The sequence below is a fragment of the Meleagris gallopavo genome, chromosome 6 (genome assembly GCF_000146605.3).
Source record: "Meleagris gallopavo isolate NT-WF06-2002-E0010 breed Aviagen turkey brand Nicholas breeding stock chromosome 6, Turkey_5.1, whole genome shotgun sequence".
Taxonomy (NCBI): Eukaryota; Metazoa; Chordata; class Aves; order Galliformes; family Phasianidae; genus Meleagris; species Meleagris gallopavo.
Window position 1 is genome coordinate 9,366,460 of NC_015016.2, and position 21,179 is coordinate 9,387,638.

A 21,179-nucleotide genomic window follows, 5' to 3' on the forward strand; every position below is an offset into this window, starting at 1 on the left:
TTTTTTGAAATGAAGTACATAATACTGCATTTATTCCCCCTATAATAGTGTCTTGTACTTTATTTCATTACACCTGTAGAGTGTGTGATTGTTGCTGAGCTAACACCAGAACTGAAGCTTGACAGTTCTTTTAGACAAGTCCATGTTGGTCCTATGGACTTGAAAATTACATTTCCACAACTGATAGGATACTCAGATCTGTTCAGTTTTTGTGAATTTTTAGAGGAGGGAAATTTTGAATACTTATATTTCCATCGTTAGCATTGCACAGATGGTGTCTTAATTTTGCATTTTTTGTCTTGTTTTAGGTTAACAGAGTTAATATTCTGCTAATTTCAAGTATCCGCATGCTTCACACAGAGTTCATTTTGAGGACAGAGCTCTCAAATAAATTATAGATGTTGGTAGCAGTTGTAAATCAGTCTTTTTTTTTTTTTTTCATTCAGAAAGTGGTGGCACTGGAAGAAAGTTATTTAGTGATCAAAATGCATTGTTAAGCTTTTAAAAAGAGATTCCGTTGCCTGTAGTAGAGCTGTAGGCGATTTATGGCTTATCTGTACTCATTGCCTTGAGCTTTTGGAAAATTTGTAAACAAAGCCAGATGCTCATTATGTTCCCATTCAGGGTTGGTTAGATGGTTAAATGCCATCAGAAGCACTTTGGTCCTGTTGGGTTTTAGGCTCTTATAAAAAATGGAATTGCTCCAAAGTATTTTTTCTTAATATTTATCATTCATGAAAATGCATTTCTAGTTTCTGTGTGTATAATAGGCTTTTTTAAAATTGTTCTAGATGATAAAAATCTGAAAATAAAAATCTGAGAACTGTATTGTAATCTGAACAGTGGGCACAGCTTTTTCAATACGTCAGAATTCATTCTTACAAAGGGTGGTTTCAAGTTCACCCTTTTTAGGAGTTTTGGAAAATGGGGAAATTTGTGAACTCCAGGTTAGGGTGACTTCTGCTTTTTTATCAAATTTTATGGAACTGAGATATGAACTGAGTGTCTTTTCATAGCCAATTTTATATTAGATTATTTGTTATTGATTTGATAGTTTTTACTGATTGCCTTTTGTCTTTCTGTGATGTGGTGTGTGCTGCATATTTGTGGGTTTTATTGCTCTGTAAGCAGAAGAAAACATGATGCTGTATACAGATTGGATTGCTAGAGGTTAACAGAATTTTTAACAGATTTTTTGTGTAATTTTACTTACTGCAAGATGATCATGTACTCTATTTCATAGTTCATTAATATATGTATTTTTAATTTATTGGTTGCAGCTGACCAAGTAAACAGGTCATGGCACGCTTAACGAAGAGACGACAGGCAGATACAAAGGCGATCCAGCATCTTTGGGCAGCAATAGAAATAATCCGGAATCAGAAGCAAATTGCTAACATTGACCGTATCACAAAGTAAGTGATCCATTCCAAACTAATCTTAATGAGGGGGAAGGCTGATGATATGAAAAAGCTCTGAGAAACAGAGACATTAAACATTATGGGAGACTGTGAAAAAGCTGCATCAACTGCTGAGTTACTAATTATCTAATTATAATTGAGTACCTGAAGATCCTACAGTGAGATTTAATCTACTGAGTTGAGATTATATTCATCTTGTATTTGCTTGATGTAAGCATTTGTAGGAAATATTCAGTCTTTATAGTACTTGAACTGAGTTGGTTGTGTTAGAATTCTTCTTACTTGCTAGCTTGCTCAAAAGAGAAGAGGTAGGTTTAAAATTTTAGAGAAAATGGCTATAAAATATGTAAATCATCTAATTCCTTAAGGAAAGGCTCTAAGTCATTGGCTCATTTTGTTCTGGAAAACAAAGATAAAAAGATAAGTCTGAAATCAATCTCCTTGGTTGCCTGAGCCATATTTGCTGAGACGAGCATAGGATGCTATTAAGGAAGACATGAGAGGATCACACCTATGACTAATACTGTTGTTAATATTAAAATATTCTTCAAGATGTATTAGGTTCTGTATACACAGAGAAATATAAATATTGTTTATTCTGTTGAGCTTGCACTGTTTGAAACGTCTAAAATATTAAAATAGCTTTTAGAATAACTTGCACTAGCCACTGTAATAAAAACTGAGAGAGGCTTTGTGCCTCTTTGCTTTGTCTGCATTTCGAGGCCAACGTGCACGTCACATTTGCCAAGTAATCAATATGAATAATTTAAAAGAGCAAAACTAACCAGTTGGCATCTCTTCAGTTGCCAGAACCAGTGTGAGCTGATAGAGAGGGCAGATACCACGGAAGGGCAGAGTTATAAACAGTGTGGTTGACTAATGAAGTGAAAATCACTGTAGCATAGTCCACTGACAAAGTTTGAAATCTCTAGGGTGGAAGTGAACAGCAAAATTGGCTTAATAAGTGGAAGAAGAGTAACAACTCAGGTTGTGCAAACATAGTGAACAATATACAGGAGAAAAGAAAAAGATGATGTCCCAAGTGAAGTAGTGTGTACTTGGCTTTTATAACAAAAATAAATGTGCCATTAAACCAAAAAACACCTTCCAAATGACAACTCCAAGCAAGCTTGAAATTGGAGATTGTATTTTAAGAATTTTTTGTTTTGTTTTTGAGCTTGCACTTGAGTTTCAGAATGCCATAAAGCATTATGTATATTAGTATCTTATCTCTAAGGAGATAAGTAGGTAAACTAATGCTGTACACTTTCCATTTGAGTGTTTCAAATAACTTGCTGCAGGTCGTGTAGTAGCTGAGTTTGGTGGCTGTTTATGCTCTTTTTTCTGTATTAAAAAGAGATGAGCCTGTCTAGTGGGGGATTCATCCCATTCTTACGAGAGATGCCTATTTTAAGATGGTGAGAATAACATTTAGCTGGGTGAAGTTAGAGAAGACATTTCCCATCATTACAAACAAGGTTGAGAAAACAAATAATTAGGTACTGCTGTTAGTAACTGAAGGATTGTTTGATTTATTTTAAAAGTCTAGATCCAGATTGTATGACTCATCTCTAATCAGAAGAAAGATACCTCAAGTGACTAAACAGAGATGTGAGCAGCCATAGTTCTCTGAGAAAGATGAATATTATAGAAGTATAGAAGAGGATCATTAAAAAGCTTGGAATAGTTTGTTGTCTGTCTGATGCACTGAGTTAGCAGTAAGGAGTAATCTGAAAAGTGCTAGGACATTGTAAATGCTCTGCTTGCACTTCAGTGACAGGTGTTATCTAGTTTCAGTTGTATGATATTTTCAAGGAGATAACATTTGACAAGGAATGAAAAGACAGAAATCTTTGAGTTGCTTTCCAGTACTGTACCTAGATGGAAATACACAGAATGCTTAGTAAATGAGCATGCATATCATGTAATACTCAAAGTAAACTTCTGAAATCAGTGAGGGTCAGAAAATCTCTTCTGATGAAAACTGAAAAGCTCATGTATTCTTCCAGGCTGAAGGATCATTTAGTCAAATAAAACTGCAATTCATCCATGCCTAGGCACATAGGTGTATGTATGAATAATAAGATAAAAACAATGGTCAGAAGGTTGGTTGTACTTCAAACATGTTATAGCTATAGGAGGGAGATTCGTATATTTGTATTAAGATAATTTTGGAAGTGTTATTACTTCAAGTCTTGGGATTGAATGGCTTTGTGCATTAAAAGTATTTGCAGGGAGTAATAACGATGGAATTTATGGAAGTGTCCTATCCCTCAGTAGGGATACAGAAAAAAAAAAGGCAGGATTTTTTCTGGGGGCAGGGGAAAAGGAGAATACTTGTTTGAGGTAAGTGACAGTTGTCCTACTATGTCACATACTGATTGAAAAGTTGGACAGATGATTCATGACTTGATTCTTTTTTTTATTTGCTTGTTGTCTGGGGGTTCATTTGTTGCAAGAGACAGGTTGTCCTCTGTGTTTTGTGACTTGTTATGCCAAACACCATCAGAGCACAATCTGTATTGCTGATTTCTTCATCAGATGGTTCACTACTTTTTAAGTATATCTATAAGTGGGCCTTTTTTTCTAACTGGAAGCTCAGCATGGTTCTGTCTCTCTGATATTCACAGTTTATTTCGTTTACTTGGTTTGTTTAGCCTTCTGGTGCTTGCTAGTAGCCACTGTGCATATCAGGGAGTGTTTACTTCTTATGTTGAGGGTGGAAATGTTGGTAATATAAAAAGAGGATATAGAGTTTATAGATAATGAACTGTTTTAACTCAGTATATAAAAGGATTAATTTATATAACACACTAAAATAATGTAGTATGTAACTTTTACACTTGATATGTAATTGTCAAAAAAATATCTGGGATAAATAAATATTTTTAAAAGATACTGATAATTGAAAGTATGCAAAAAAAATTAATAAAACTGGCCATGCATTTTCTGTAGGGAACATAATTGTAGGAGGACTGTGTAGGAGGAGCCTAGAGCACTAGAAAGTACTTCTGATATTGTCAGAAAAACCTGTAGGGAAAAAGGGCCTTTAATTAAAAGTAGACTAAATCAAGTGTACTTTGCTCTTTAACTTGATGAAGAGAAAAAGCAAGAATGGAAAAACGCATGATTAAAAAGTGATTGAAAACTTACACTGAGGAGAGTTTTTTTCTTGAAAATTTTGAAAATATGAGCAGGAGCCTTGAAGCAATTAGCTGTTAGGCTTACTGAATTTTTGGCAATTATTCTGAAAAATTCACTGGTTATATAAGAAACACAAAAAGGCATCTATTTATGAAGGAATTAAAAATGTATGTGGAGAACTGGCAAAAGAAAAAAAAAAGACACTAATAATTGGAGCATTAGATAAATACATAATTAAAAGCATTGAGAGGGAAGAGACTATACTGCACAGGTTTGTCTCCAAAACCTTCACCAAATTATTAAATGAAAGGAATTCCTCAATTTTGGTGACTACACGTGGAGATGCATTTTACTTGGGAAGTTACTTCCCATTTAATTGGAGTAGCTTGAAAAATAAATGGAGGACTGAAAGCCAATACCAACAAGAAATAGATGCAGTGAATTTAAAGGAATTGGTACTTGAAGAGCAAACTGCCTTTGGAAGATAATTTTGTATATATACATATGTAAATTCCTCATTCAGTACCTAGGCTCCAGTGTGTTCAGTGCATTTTTATTTAAGGGTAAAGCTCATTTGAAGGCGATGGTACTGTTTTTTTTTAATAATATGTAGAATAAATATCCTCTTATTTTGTCCTAGTATTTCTTGAGTCATTCAATTATAATCATTTAAAAAGTCTAGCAACAGAGATATGTCTGGCATTTCTAAACTACCGAATTACTTACTAACGAAATGATATTTCTAAAAGGTATTTATCTATTTGACGGTTTAGGCCTGATGTTGAGGTAATTTAACCTTAATATGTCTATTATTTCGATGATTATGATTGGGATTAACTATGCTGTAAGCTTTCTGTGTATCGTGAATTCTGTCAGGAATGCAGCTTGACAAATTGTTCATCCTAAAAGTGTGTTAAAAATTATAATTATGCTTTGACTTTCTCAGTTCTTCCTCATTATCTTCCATCTGTTTTGGATTTGAGATAACCGCAAAAATTGATTCTATGGAATAAAATGCATTAAAATACACTGGAAAAAAAGGCATACATATTTAAATAAGTAAGATAAATTATTGATATTCTGTTGCATAGCAGTCTAGTAAGTATTTCTGTACAGACATGTTTTTAAAGTTCTCTTTCTTTGGCTACTCCAGGCTTCCAGTGCCTTTTAAAGTACTTTCTTCATCATTCCCTTACAGATAATTGGACTCCTAAAATTTAATTAACTATTAATTTTTTATTCTTTCTCCGTCGAGGAATTGGATTTCCTCACTACCAATTTATGAACGTTTCATGATCTTTATGATTTACTCAGAGTTCATTATCTATTAAGGTAATGTTTTCAAAATACCCAATTGCCAAATATGATGTTCTGGAACCACTATATTGGCAGCTTTCATTTTTTTTGTCATTGTAAACAGATAATCCTTCCGGTTTCTAAACCAGTAATATGAAGAATCAAAGCATAGTTCTTTTCTCTCACCCTTTCATTCTAGTGGTTTTTTTTCCTCTTCCTTTGATGTAATATATGATTTATGTAGTTGATCAGCTACTCTCCGTGTCTCCAGTAAAGGCTCTACCTGTACTGTATTTGTGTACAGGGAATGACCTGGCACCTCTGGAGCAGATATACTGTGACCACACTGCATTGCTGTTGGCTCACGGAGTGTTTCTTTGGCCCTAACGTATTCTTTGTTTATCTTCTATGTGTGTGTGGTTCTTCAGTTCTAAGAGCCAAAAATATCACAGCCCACAGCCATGCTATTCTTGAAACTTGAAGCTGGAGGCTTGTTTAGTTTGCCACTGGGCATGGCGTGAAGGCATCTGAGGTCACATAGCATGCTGGAACAGTGCTGGAGTGCCCTGGGCAGAAGGGGCCAGTCTTGGAATGGTTTACATCCATATTCTCTACGTGGAGCAAATTTACCTCTTGGCTGTGCTTTCCCTTCTTTCCAGAGGAACAAGTTGGCTTCCTCCAGAGCAGAGCCTGAGAATTAGTTAGTTTTGGAATTAAACTGAGAGTGACCATAGTCTGCAGGGTAGAAGTGTGCCAGCTTCTTGGGCAGGATGATGCTGGTGGAAGGACCAATAACTGGGATAAAGCCGATATGCTGTAATTGGAGAATCTGAGCTAAACTACACAAAAATGAATATGTTTCGTCAGTCAGAAAGTCGTTTTACAACACTGGCGATTCAAAAATGTATTTTGCACAAATAAATGCACAGACTCTCATCTTTTTAAATTGGCATTCGGATGGGATGGTCAAGTACAAGGTGCTTAAATGGATATAACTGTTTTCCCATATTTGTTCTGTGGACTTTTTTGTTATGTTCTAATTTGATATAAGGGAAGCTAAGTCAGATCATCTAAGAGAACTGAGAGGATTTTAACCCTTCGTAGAGCAGGCTCTGCCAGTTCCTTGTTGGCTTATGGTGGCTGACTTTAATCAGCATTGTTGGGAGAGCATCCTAGAGAAGAATTACTCAGTATGAAAGATTAGTTCAAAAATGACGAGGGTATTGTGGTCCCATAGTTGAGGTGGAGTCATTAGCAAATTGAGTATGTGACCATTAGTGCTAGGAGAGGGATTGCTTCTCCAAACACTACTCTCTGAAATTTCTCCTGTCAATCTCTAAGAATGTTTAAAGTTAAGGGCCTCTCCCATCCATAAATTTGTTTTTGTTGCCTTAGTTCTCCCGCTGTTCTCCTCCTAGGCTGTCTATTTAACAAAAATCAAATTCTAGAAGCACTGATTAGAGCAAAGATGAGGATGAGCAATTTGAACAGGTAGAGAGAATAATCACAAAAGCCTATAAATAAGAATATGAAATGCAATGGCAAGTAAAAGGAAAAAAACACAATGTAAAATTAAGATGCTTACAGTACTGCTTATTTGAAGCTCTGAAACTTGTTAGAAAAATTTGTCACTATTTATAGTACATCTGATGAGAATTTAAATCCCCCTAGTATTTTGCATGTTGCAAATAAACAGGCATGCATAAACAAAAATAGTAAGTCATGACAATGATAAGGAGAACAGATTACTCTGGATTTAGAACTAGATAATCCTGTTTTTTAACTTTACCTGAGCAAAATTTTTGTAGCACCTGATATTTCTTGGACTGAAATGAAAGCTTAGATATGTTTTTCTGCTCTGGTGGTTTCTTATCCTTTGTCAAACCATTCCTCTGAATGTATCTGCCTTTTCCTTCCTGCAGGGTAGGCTTATCTGAAAACGATTGTTTGAAACAAAGCATCCTCCTGTTAGCTGTAAAAATGCATGGCTGCTTGATTTCTTTTTTAATCAGTATTGCTGGCTCCTTTTGCTCATGTTCACATCATTGCCCTCTATGTTTAAATGTGACCACGTGACTCAAGTAGTGTTAATAAAAGCAGCCCTTTACAATCTAGTATGTGATAATTAAACATGGCCAGTTGTAGCATGGTGGCACAAGTCAGTGCTGAAGGAGGTGCTCAGAAAGCTCCATTTTACCATCTGGGGAAGGATGAGAAGGAATAGTCTAGTGAAGTTTTCTCCATGCCATGTGGTGTAATTCCACTTCCTAATTACGTAAGAGTAAGCAAAAGTGTGGCATACGAGTTTCTACCAGAAGCAGCATGACCTACTTCCCCAGCAGGCCACACAGCTGCTTCCAGTGGCTGCATCCCTTCAGTGTTCACTTTGGAGAAAATGCAATTCAGTTTGCATTGGGTTGGCTTGGTTACAAATCTGTCTCTTACAGAATACACAGAAACACATCACCAGATGATGACAACATGGAAAATTTTTAGTTTTAGACAAGGCACTTTCTTCTGTCTGATTCTACTAAGTCAGCCTCCACCAATTCATTTTGTTTTACTGTTCTTCTCTCTTTTCCCTGTTAGACTGTTTCCATTGCTTCTTCTAACTAGAAAACATGTTGGTTGGTTGTTTTTTTTTTTCTGTCTCTGTAACACTTTTCTCTTGGTTTAACATAAATGCAACAAATCAAGAGCTGTAAGGGTTGTAGATCCTTAGTCACTGATCATTCTAGAAAAAATGTCTAATTTTGGTCAGGGTGGTTAAAAATCATCATATTCATAAAATAAATATAGTCTTGTAGTAAAATTTCTTTTTTTGATTATACATAAAATCTCTGAATTGTGTGCATTATTATCAGTTACAAACCAAAATTTTAATGCTGTATATTAATGTCTTTGCAGTGATGTTAAATTACATGATCAGTTTGAAATTTTCAGAGATCTTCAAATTATTTAGAAATGAAGTAACAAAATAATTGTGTGCATATATACAAGAAAATACAAGGAATTTAATCGTTTTTTGCATAGTAACTAATACATTGTTTTACCTGGAGATTTGTACCTAGACTGACCTATGAGGTAATATTCAGGAACCTAATAAGAATTTTTATTATCCAGATTCACAGAAACATTGAAGAGAAGGGAGGAATTAGGCTCAACACTCATATTTTGTAAGACTCTTAAGAAGGAATGCCTGCCTGTCGACCATTGCGCAAGGAAGGCTCACAGTGGAATAATTTCACCCTTGTTACCCATAGATAGCTATAGTGGTCATTAAATTTTCATCTGTTTTTACTGTTGGTTTAATTTAATTTTATTTATGAGTTCGTTATTACCTCTTTTGGAGGGTATGCAGCATTAATACTGCTCCTGTTTAAGATCTCCTTTTAGACATTTTTGACCAAGGAGGGCAGAGGCAGGAAAAAATTGGGAACATTTCTTGGGAAAAGGCTGTGAAGATCATAACTGCATTTGCTCTGGATAATAGAAAAATTAAAATTTCTGAATTAGGATCTTTGGTTAAAAATGTCATCTTGAGTTTATAGTATATATTATTAATTGCTCTGCTTCTCATCAGGCTCTTCACTTGACAGAGACCATTTCTTGACTTGTGATTTCATCTAATCACATTATTTAAGTATTTAAGGAAAGACGTAAAAAGAAGCTCATATATTTTAAACAATGTAGTTTGTGATTTATTAGGGATAATTGTTCCTTCAAGATGGTGATAAGCCAGTATCTCACTATGTGATAAAGAACATTGCTATATGAATTAGTGAGTCTTCATCTCATTACTGGCTGACATAGGAGTAATTCATTGCCTAGAGAAGGAAGCCATTCAGAAGGGTCTAACATCTAGCAGGTGTACTTCCAGCCTTGCCACCTTTTTTTGCTGCTTTATGCTATGTGGATTGGAAAGGTTGCTGTGGCTGGCTGTGTAACTGTTCATTGCATCTGTATGGTGTAATGTAAAAGGCTGTTTTGTTGAGGGCTACAAACCTAAACACTAGAGTTTGAAGTGAGACTAAACTTTCTGTGTATTTGCCTTGTTTGGAAATATTAACACAAACACATCTTGTTCATACTGTTCTTAAAAAAAAAAAAAAAAAAAGTAAGATAGATGATGCTGATGAGATATTTTAACCAGTTTTGCTTGATAATTTTCCCTAATAAATAGCTATCCTCTTAAGAATGCTCTTAGGTAGTATTGTTAGGAAAATGTTTTTCTGTTGTTACTCCAAACATCAGTGCTCTTCATTGGGTCAGGAGCCATCTCTGGGCTGAGCATGAGCATGGCTGGAAAATACAGTGATTAAGAGCTCCAACCCAGGGTTATTAACAACAGCGATACATCCTCTTGTGATGTTTGCTAATGATTGCAAACTCATTTAAACTCTTTTTCCATATGTATTACTATGAAAATTGTAATGTTCACATGGGCAATAAACGCAAACTACTAATTCCAGTATAGATACTCAGAAGGAAAGTAGTAGAAATATCTCTGACTTGGAAATCACCATCTCCATTTTCATTACAAAGAGTATTTGCATGAACCCTATCCTTCTGTTAGTATTCCTGTTGAAGTCTACACAGAATACTCAGTGGGCTATCTTTGTTCCTAATTACTAAAAGCAAACCAATTTCGTTTTTGTTTCACAAGCAGTATTGATTTTTGCTTGAATCATAACATTTTTATGATGTTTGAAGGGGAAACTTCTAGCTCATGTTTGGCTTTTTTTTTTTTTCTTGTAAATAAATGTGTTTTTCTATTAGTGGTAAGGGATAAAAGTGAGTGCAGTGTGGCAATTTAACAGGTTGCTGTCTGGTCTAAAGTGCTCATCAAGGCTTTCTCTGTAATCAGTGGAGAGAAAATGATCTCCAGAGCACTGCTCATAGGCTGCGGTTTCATATTCCCCTTGATACAACCTAAACAGCAGCAATGCCCTGATGGCTTCTCCAGCTATTGTGCTTTTCCCTAGCTGGTAGTTACATGAACACACGTGTGACGGTGGGATGGCTTTGAAACATCCAAGCTAAAGCTATTCTGACCAACCAACCAACAAACAAAAAAGCTACTGTTACTTTTAGGTCAGATAAGAATGAAAGTAAAATTAGATAGACAACTCTAAAAAACTAAATCATCAAAGCACTCAAATGTATGTTTTTTAGGCATGTTTTGCTTTGAGACACTCAATATGATATGAGCTGGCTGAATATTTCATCTGTAAGTTACCAGTCAGGGTGTTGCATTCTGTGTCATGCATTATCTTATTGCCTCTCCAGTACGTTCATGGCAAAGTGCTGGAAGAACTGTACCTCTACATTTATGCAAGTATTTGTACATATTTAATGGCACTTAAGGATTAGCATTCCTGTTGACTGGTGATATTGGAGCATTACCTGTAGTGAACAACCTTCTGGTTGGAAAAATGGGAGTAGAGCTCTCCTGTAGATAAGTTCTTCCTTAAGAAGGTGATGGTAGTAGTTTTGGAAAGGAGATTTTTGTAGATAAGGGTTGAATAGTTCAGTACCTTAATTACTTGCTTTCTGTGGTCACATTGGTATGTTATGCAGTATTAAGTGGATAGTAAAATTGTGTGAGTGAGAATTGAAATTATTGAAACAGGGAATTACCTGAGTTAAAATTACTGTGATTTTGAAAGAAATGACCCAGGGGATAAAGTTATAGGAAACCGCACGGTGCCGGTGGGATCTAAAAGCATGCACAAATGAGATTTCTCCTTCCCTTTGTTTTAGCAGCAGGAGCCAAAGCATCAGGCAGATCTAAATTTTCCTGAATTTCTCTATTTCATAGCTCACTATCGAGCTTATGCATCCTTTTTTATTAAAAACAAGCAAACAAGCAAAAAGCCGCAAATAAAAAAAATCGGATTCTGTGTTCATACAAGTACTGCATTTCTAGAACAGTAAGGAGAAATTAAACAATTTTTTAAAAACATGTCCTACTTGAGTAGTAGTGTCTTCAAAATGAATGTTGTAGACACTGATGTCAGAATAAATAAATAAATTGTGGTTTCTCTTTGGTTCAGTTTCCGTGTGTCCCCCATTTGGAAGCTTAGACTGCACAAAATGGAGATAATGTAAACACTGCGCCAGCAGCAGCCCTGTCCATGGCTGCATGGCCCAAGCAACATGGGAGTGCACGCATGCAGGTCTCTGTGGAGTGGATGTACAGAGGAGGAATATTAACCTCAGTTGTTCTTATCTCATAGAGTTTAATCCATAATCAAGCTTTAGTAACTGTAAGCATATCAAAAGTAATTTTAGGGGGGGGTAGAAGTGTGCTGCTGTGTCTCCAGTGTAAGCAGTTCAACTTCTGTATGTGTTTACATTGTCTTCAGCTCTCAGACCAGCTCTCACGTGTCTGGCAAGGAGGCAGTATATATTTCAAATGCATTATTTTGAAACGTAAATATCTACAGTGCTTAGATTGTGTGTCGGGGAAGTTGGTTTGTAGCACAGTGCTACATTGGGGTGGAGCTGAGAACTTGAGATACTTGAGAAACTGAAGCTGAGAACTTGAGAACTTCAGCTCACTTCCATAAGGAGAGCTGGTTGGATTCCTGAAATTTGGGTTTCAGCATTTTAAATTCTCACACAGTGCAGCTGTATTTGTTAAAAGAAGCTATTCAGTGTGACCAAGTAACCTATTCTTTGCAAATTAAAAATAAGCCTTAAAAGATGAGCATGAGCCTTCTGTAAAACTACCATCCTATTCTGAATCTTCTGAATCAAAAGCAAAACGCATCAGCAGAGATAGGAACACAATGTTAAACTCAAAATAGACTTTGGGCTGCTTTCCTTTCATTTTATGCATTATTCCTTAAGGTCTGACTCTGAATCTAGGACATTTTTACATATCTGTAGGTAACATTTAGAATTAATGGCAGCTTTTCATTTGAGTTGAATGGGATCTGCTGTATTTTATCAGATCTCAGTTGCAAGATAAGCCGTGTGTGCATGGAAATCTTCAGACCCTCGCGGGGCAAGTTGCTCATCTGATGGAGATCTGCATCACACCTTCCTGTAGTGCAGGGCAGAGGCATCCACCAGAGACAGAGCTAATTGATCAGATCACAATTACAGTTTTTGCCTCTAAAATTAGCACCTTATCTAAAATTATCTACACCTGGCACACTGTGCTGTTTTACATAAGGCAGCTACTTCCTATGTGTATTTTACTTCAGTCTTTGACAGAGATTCTTGCATTTTTTTCAGTATTTTCATTTTGATGAGTTCAGATGGTTGAAAGTACGATTCTTCACGAGTCCAGAAAAATCAGATTTTCTTTTTTTTTCTTTTTTCCTCTTTTAAACCTGTGTCAGCTTTCCTCCTCCTTCCTTCCTTTGCGAGACCTTTCAGACCACAGCACTGTGGTGCCAGTCGCAAGGTCTCAGTACGTACTACCACTGCTGCCTCCAAGAGGGCTTCTTAAGGACTGAGTTGGCTCTGTGCATTGCTCTGTGTCCATGTATATTAAGCTCTTTGGGACAGGGTTTGGCTTCATGTTGTGTCTTGTACAGCACCAAGCAAAAGAGCTGTGAGTTGTGCGACAGCTGTAGGCGAAAAGTTCACCATCTGATCCCTGCAAGTGCCAGCTCCTTCTGTATCTATTTTGCTCCCATGGTGATCCAGCTTTAGAACTGCTGCCTCCACACCCCTTGGATCAAAACGGACTTTTTTTCTTAAGTTTTAAGCTGTGTTACAAAGCACATGTATTAGATGCAGTTTTTGAATGGAAAGGCATGCTGAGGACTGACTAGTTGGAGAGAAAGTGGTGTTTTATTGGTGCTAGTTTTGAAAGAAAGATTTCGCTTTTGTTTATGTGAAGTCCCAATTAAGTTTAAAATTAGCTGTTTCACATTTTTGTGATTGGTATTTTGTTTTCTAATGGAGTACTTGCACATACCTGGTTGCAATCCAACGATTATTCTCCACTGTTCTCCCCTAAAACTTTTCTTTGCTGTCAGACAGGTGGGCACATGTGTTACCTATGTACACACCTGAATTTAACCAGTTTATTTTGCTGGAGGCTCGTTTCTGGAGGTCAGCATGTTTACGTTTGCATTCAGTGGTGTTATGATGTAGAGGTTTCTTCAAGGATATAAGAAATAAGTGATATTTAAATTTCCTTCCAACCTAAGCCATTCTATATGTTATGATATGATACTTCTATGCTAATTTGAAGGAGGCTTCTTCCATCAGTTTTTAAGTGGAGAAAATGCTGACCTATGATTTGTGATACTGAACTATAAATTGAGCAGCAGTTTTAAGATTTATCAGTTGCAGTGTTTGGTGAGATGTGGAATGTAATATGAAGATGATCAGGCCAAACCTCTTCTTTCCATCCAACAGACTCTCCTTCTATATCACAGGGATTATTAGCACAGTTAAGTTGTATTTTGCAGTGGTTGTTTTAACCCCCAAGCTGATTAGGGATGATTAGCTTGTTTATGGGATTTTACTTCCTCTCCATGCTGTATTCTCAGCCATCTGAAAGTGTATTTGATTTGCTTCTCATGGTTGGCTACATAACAGCAATGTAGACACTGCAGTATACTTCCCAGTCTGTCAATATAGAGAACTGGGCAAGAGCGTAACAAACCAGTATTGCTTTGACTCCCCGTCTCCAAGGTAAGGCTAATCAGCTTTTGTTGAAAACAGCAATCGGGGATTACTTCATCTCTCTTCTTTGTTTCTTAACTTCATGGTGCCAGATGCTTCAGTGCATACAGTGCCAGGAAAAGACATGCATTCACTGGATTAATAGTGCCACTTTGCATGGAGATATTTCAGTATTTTTTCCCTGATCCAGTGGTGAGTCTGTGGGGGGTAGTTAGAACTCCCGACATCATCTTTCTGTCTTTAGGCAAGAGTTTAACTTTGTTTTTGTACCCAGTGTTTCATACATTGTGACTGTTTTTCACATTTCATTATTAAGGAACCATCTTCTGATTAAAATCCTGTGCTTTAAAAAGCCTCTTAGTTTAGCTGCTGGCTTTTGGCTGAAATGGAAGAGAGAGAGTTTCACCCAGATCCTGCTAATGCTGTTTTAAAGTCTTTGTGAATATCTGTTCCATGTATATTCTGCAAGTTTTAATCAAAGAAAGAAATTGAGGTGGGGGGCACTTTTCTAACAGCAGTTCTAGCCTTCCAAGTGAAAACATTCTCTGTGCGCTCTCCCACGAAAGTTGATAGCACTGTATTTAAAAACATTGAAAGCATAGCCCTTTTGGATCTGCAGGCTGCACAGCCTGAGCATTGACTAAGTGTTCTACAAAAAGCCACTGGGGATTTATCGCTTCCCACTTATAGCTGGAGCAATTGGGCAGCATGTTTGTTTGGTGGTAGCACTTTCACTCCGGTTGAGAAAACAGATTGGATTTGAGACATGGGAGATTCTGAGCCTTGTGCTCCTGTTCACTTCTGCCACAGCCAGAATAGGCAGATTAAACCTCTTAGCTCATTAGAGTTGGTTTAAGGCTTTTTATTTTGTATTACATGCCTATCTGTTCAGAAGTGTGAGTGACAAATATCACAAAACACATTGCTTATATTCCAGAATTTTATTGGAACATATTTCTGCAATTGTGGAAGATGCTATGCAAAATACTTGGTTTCTTCAGCAAGGTGCGCTGAAGAAGAGGATGGCACTTGCTTAAAACTTGATTTATGGGGACAGTTATAGTATCAGTGCTATGTATTTTGAGAACTATTACAGAATTGTATAAATTGCAGAAGGTAGGAATTGCTGTGACTCAAACAGGGAAGTTATTAGTAAAACATTAAAATGGAAATTTGCTTAAAATCCAATAAAGTTAGCAAATATTGACAAAGGTAATTTGCACTTCAAAGATCTGGTTGTGTGCATTTGCATAAATATGTGTGCATATGCACACACACACACACACACACATAGTACATGGAACATGAGCATAAACAATTGGGTTTTTCTCCTTATTTCAGGCAGCATTAAAGCTTCAGCTCCATATCACTCAGCATACTAGTGGTATTTGCTTGCAGTTTTTGAAAGTGAAGTGATAGGTTTGAGTCTCTGCCTGTTGAAGCTCTCCTTGGAACATGGGGAACTTGGAAGACTCATTTGTGGTGTTTAATATTGCTTGAACAGGTTCTTATGTTGCATTTTGATTTCAGCAGAAATAGGGAGCATCTGCCCAGCACGACATAGAAGAATGTCTGTCTCCTAGGTCATGACTTGGCCTCGATCCTTACTGGTAGCAAGCACAAGATTCATATGTATTAGCTTGGATCACAGACTTACACAGAATTTTGCTCTTTCTCTGTTAATTTATTGTTACTTAGTAACTTTTTGACTGACTTCACTCTTACTGTGAGTTTTAACTTCTAAAGCATTGATAGTTCCTGTCAGCCATGTTACTAAAAACAAAATCTGAACTGATATAACTCATATTTTTTAACATAATTTAAATCAGACGTATTTTTCTTGCATTTGCTTCTTGTGTTAAATAATTATACTCTTTGTAAAGATGATTGTGATGGTAGTCACAGAGGAGTGGTGGTTGCTGGAGTTTGTTATCAAGCATGAAACAAAGTATACTAAGCTGGTAGTTTTGTCTTTGGATTTCAGTAAGACTTTGATACTATTTCTCACAGTATCCTTCTGGGCAGGATGTCCGGCATACAGCTAGACAAAACCACTGCGTGGTGGGTGAGCGATTAGCTGATTGGATACAAGCAGGGCTCCCCAGGATTCTGTATTATGGACACTGGTGTGGCCTCACCTTGAGTGCTCTATGCAGTTTTGGGCACCATAGTACAAAAAGGACATAAAACTGTTGCAGAGTGTCCAAAGGAGGGCTGCAAAGATGGTGAAGGATCCAGAGGGGAAGATGTATGAGGGGTGGCTGAGGTGCCTGGGTTTGTTGGGTGCAGAAAAGAGCAGGTTGAGGAGAGGCATCATGGAGGCAGCAGCTCCTCACCGGGCCCGGAGGGGCAGCGCTGAGCTCTGCTCTATGGGGACAGCGACAGGGCCTGAGGGAACAGCATGGAGCTGTCAGGGGAGGGGCAGCTGGGGGTGAGGGAAAGGCTGTGCCCCAGAGGGGTGGTGGACATGAAATGGGCTGCCCAGGGCAGCGGGCACGGCCCCAGTGCAGGAGCTCAGGGAGTATTTGTACAATGCTCTCAGACATAGGGTTTGATTTTTGGGTGGTCCTGTGTGGACTCAGGAGTTAGACTCTGATCTTTATGGTTCCCTTCCAACTTGGGATATTTTGTGATTCTGTGAAATTATAGAAGTTTTTGCTAGGAGATAGGTAAAGACAGGGTACCTGGAGAAAACAAAACTGGGGTAGAAATTGTGCAAGCCCTGTAACTGTAAGAGAACTAATGCTAGAAAAATATTTCCAGATATTTCCAATAGATTCCAAGTCAAGACACAGTCAGTTCATCGATGTGCTGATTGCGTGCAGTTGCAGTTCACTTCTCAGTGCTGAGTGGTTGATAAATATGTTCCTGGAATTCTGCTGAAAAAAAAAAATAGTGAAGTGTAATGATCTTAAAACAAGAGGGTTGCCTTTTTAGAGGGAAGATCGTTTTACATTGTTTGTTCCAAGTAAATACTTTGTGTTGGTCTAGAAACAACAAATTATACTGGGTTAAGGCCAGCATTTCACAACTGGATCTCATATATATACACATTTTAGGCTGTATATGTTTTGCTCACGACGTTCATCATAGTTGGTCATTGTAGATATCTCAAGAAAAGGAGAAAAAATCCCTAGTACTATATCTCTAGCTGTTGGGTTTTCATACATGTTGCATGAATTTCACATTCTTTATAAATGTGTTCCACACAGGAGCGTGTCAGAGATTCGCTGGAACATTTCCAGGCTCATTCTGAAATGTGCATCCTGTAGGAGATATTAGAGAGATGCAAGAAGTATCTCCGGGGGTTCAGATGGAGGGGGAAGTTTAGCAAAGACAAGGCCAAGCAGTGCACATGTTATTTTTGGGTCTGATAATTGTTGCTGTAGATTACTGTTCCATTTCTCCTGTAAGTCTCTACATCATAAAGATCATTTGGAATAAAGTAATGACAGCTTATAAACAACCTGAAACTTAGAATATATGTAATTTTGCATCTTCTGAAAGAGTATGTATTTCTTGATGCATTTTATAATTTAACACTCACAGTTAAGGACTTCTGTGCTCTCTGTGCAGGTATATGTCTCGAGTCCATGGTATGCATCCAAAAGAAACCACTCGTCAGCTGAGTTTAGCAGTCAAGGATGGTCTTATTGTTGAAACCTTGACGGTGGGGTGTAAAGGGTCAAAGGCTGGTATTGAACAAGAAGGATATTGGTTGCCAGGAGATGAGATTGTGAGTATAAAATCTTTGAGAAAATAAATCATGATTTCTGGTATCTTCACATAAATTTGATATAATTTCTATTTGAAGTTATTTACACATGCTATGTTGATGATTGTGACCAGGGAAGTAATGTGTTCTTAAACCTTTTAACCCTTTCTATTCCATAGGAGCTCTTTGTTCTCAAACGTGAATTTTCTGCTGTGAAACACTGTCAAAATCTTGCTCAGTCATGCCTAACATACATAGTGTTACCTCTTCTACATTTGCATAGGAAGATAGTAGATATAATGGTATTGGTATTACTTGAAATTTTCAGGTGTCCAGGAATACTAATGATGATAGCTATTAAAATATATTAATACAAAAATTTTGGATCAGTATTGCCTTAATCTGAATCTTAGAAAGGAAAAACTAGTCCATTTCAAAAGTGCTCAACTTCCAAAAATTCCAAAGAACCACAAGAAGTTATATATTTTGTTATGTATAAACTGACACTAAAAGCTATGTTTTACTGATAATCTGGAAACACTGGAGCATTCATTTAGGAAAGATTTTCTTAGTAAATTAGTTACAGGCATCCAGACACTGTTCCACTGGATATGTAAAATAAATATTTAAATCCAATTAAATAGGTTGAAAGCTATGTAAAGGGAAGAAAAACATGTTTTCTCTGTCCCTAAAGCTAAATTCTTATGTACTCACAGTGCTAACTGAGAATAGTCTAATAGACCAGGAACAGAAGTTGTGCTATTATGTTGCCTTGTTCAGAAGGCTTTTCTCTGCATTTACAAGACAATGGTTTCCTGACAAAAACACTTTAGCAAAGCTTTAAAATACTTGAACTAGAAATGGTTGTTTTGGAACATCAATTTCATTAAATAGTGGTAAAATGGGCAACATTTTCCAGACAGAGATAATGATTTAAACTTTGAAGGAAACCAGAAAAACTCTACAGGAAAATTAACACTAAAAGGTACTGAAATACTCATTGCAGCTGCATAATTGCAGCTGTTAGGGGAATAATATGCTATTTTTTCTTTAAAATTAAAAGAAATTGAACTATCAATAATAGAAAGCATTGTATTTCAAACTATCCCAATCTTACTAATTTGAAGTGTTGCAGTATGTATACGATATATGTTACGTCACTGTTAAACTTTTCATTCTAATTTGTTTAGAAATCCTCATGGGAGTTTCTAAAGGGTATTTAGTTTTGTTTCCACAGTTCCCCATGGGATCCAACATTCAGAAATTTCTGCTTAGCTATTTTAAATTTTTCTTATGTCATTTTTACATGTTTAGAAGTGATGTTAATTGTATAGACACTACATAACATAGTCTGATATTTGAAGTTATCACAAGTATTCAATGTGTTTGTTTCCTCTATTGCTGAGAAGAAAAAAGAAAAGAATCAAACTGCCTCACAATAGCCATTTCATAAAGGGTCATTCAAAAAAAAAAAACAAAAAAACCAAAACCCTGCTTCTTCTTAACAACATTTGTCTAAACAAAATAGTATGATAATCAGTATGTGAATTCCCAGTGAACCATTAGAATTAAATTATTATTTTATCTCAGAATGAAAAGAGTTCTCTTTGACATAGCTGAAGATACTACGTAGGTCTCAGTATGAATAGGGTTATGGTTAGAAGTACTGATTGCTAAGCACTGCTGCATTATGCTGTGCCCATATGTCTGACAGCCATCTCAGTTGTTCAGAACACCAGTGCACACTTGACTTAATGGGTTTTTTCATTAGTAGGAATCAGGTTCCAATTAGGGCCATGTTTCAACAGTACTCGGCTTCCAGCATCTCTGGATCCTAATACTGAAAATGCTGCAGACACCTGAAGCAAAATACATTGACTTGATATAAAGGAATTATTTGGGGGGTTTTTATTCAAAAATTTTTAATGAGTAACAACATTATCACTTGATATCAGATCCAGTATTTTCCATTCTCCAACAATTGGTGCAAAACTGTAAAGTTTGGTATGTTCCCTACATTGGACTGAATGTGAGACTGGATAGTGTTACATGTACCTTGTCTGCACTTGATCGAGATGCAATTTGTAGTTTTGTGTAATCCAGATCTGGTACTAATGACTGTTGAACCATGAGTTCAAGTTACATTTCAGTGAGGACAAACACGCAGGAGTCTTTTGAGAAATCCACCCTTAAGAGGTAGAACTCTGAAAGGGGGCTTTTAATGTTGGTATAGCAATTTCAGACTCAGCAAACTATGGCACTTACAGACAGATCCTTGACCCTATTGGCAAGCATTGTTTGACTGGTACTGCTAAAGCTTTGAAAGCTCATAAAGTGAAAGACTTGAGAACTGATCTACCACATCTGTGCAAAAAAATGCCGTTGCATTTCAACTTGTTTTCTGGCACCACACTGAAAGTCAATAAGGAACACCTGTTTCAAGGAGTCAGCAAAGGGAGACATTCTTCTCATCCCTCCTTTGATTTTTTTTTTTTAATCTGAATATTTACTTGAAGTTTCTTTGCATTTCTGAAGTTTTGGACCTGAATCCTATCAATTAAAATCTGTATTCAAATAAATAAATTACTTATTTGGTCTGCAGATACTGCTGAGCACCTGTATCTGTTATTCAAGTAGGTGCTTGACTGCAGGCTGACACAAGGCCTGAATCTACTGGTTTTAATGGTGACTGTAGATTGACTGCTAAATGGTAACAGTAATTAAAAATATATGGATTATGAAAATGCAGCTCTGTTTGGAAAAGATTAATTAGGTAGTTTGTGGTGTTTACTTTCTTGTTTCCAAACCCTTGTGCTATCCATACTTTGACATAACAACAGATAAATGCAGTAAGGACATGATGTCTGATTTGGTTTCACACAGCCCTCAGAGGAAGGTGTTAAAAAATTTATGCTTCTTTGCCATCGATGTTCTGTCAGAATGGTGGTTAA

General features: G+C 36.7%; 1 protein-coding gene across 6 annotated transcripts in view; it reads left to right on the forward strand.

Annotated features, from left to right (window-relative positions):
- ZMYND11 (zinc finger MYND-type containing 11) overlaps positions 1 to 21,179 on the forward strand; it is a 102,655-nt gene that overhangs the window by 40,865 nt on the left and 40,611 nt on the right. For all 6 annotated transcript variants that reach the window (XM_010712398.3, XM_031553854.1, XM_010712399.3 and 3 more), the window contains 2 exons: positions 1,281 to 1,415; positions 18,090 to 18,249. In XM_010712398.3, coding sequence (XP_010710700.1) covers positions 1,300 to 1,415; positions 18,090 to 18,249 — 276 coding nt within the window. In that variant the 5' untranslated portion in view covers positions 1,281 to 1,299. The remainder of the gene's footprint in view (positions 1 to 1,280; positions 1,416 to 18,089; positions 18,250 to 21,179) is intronic.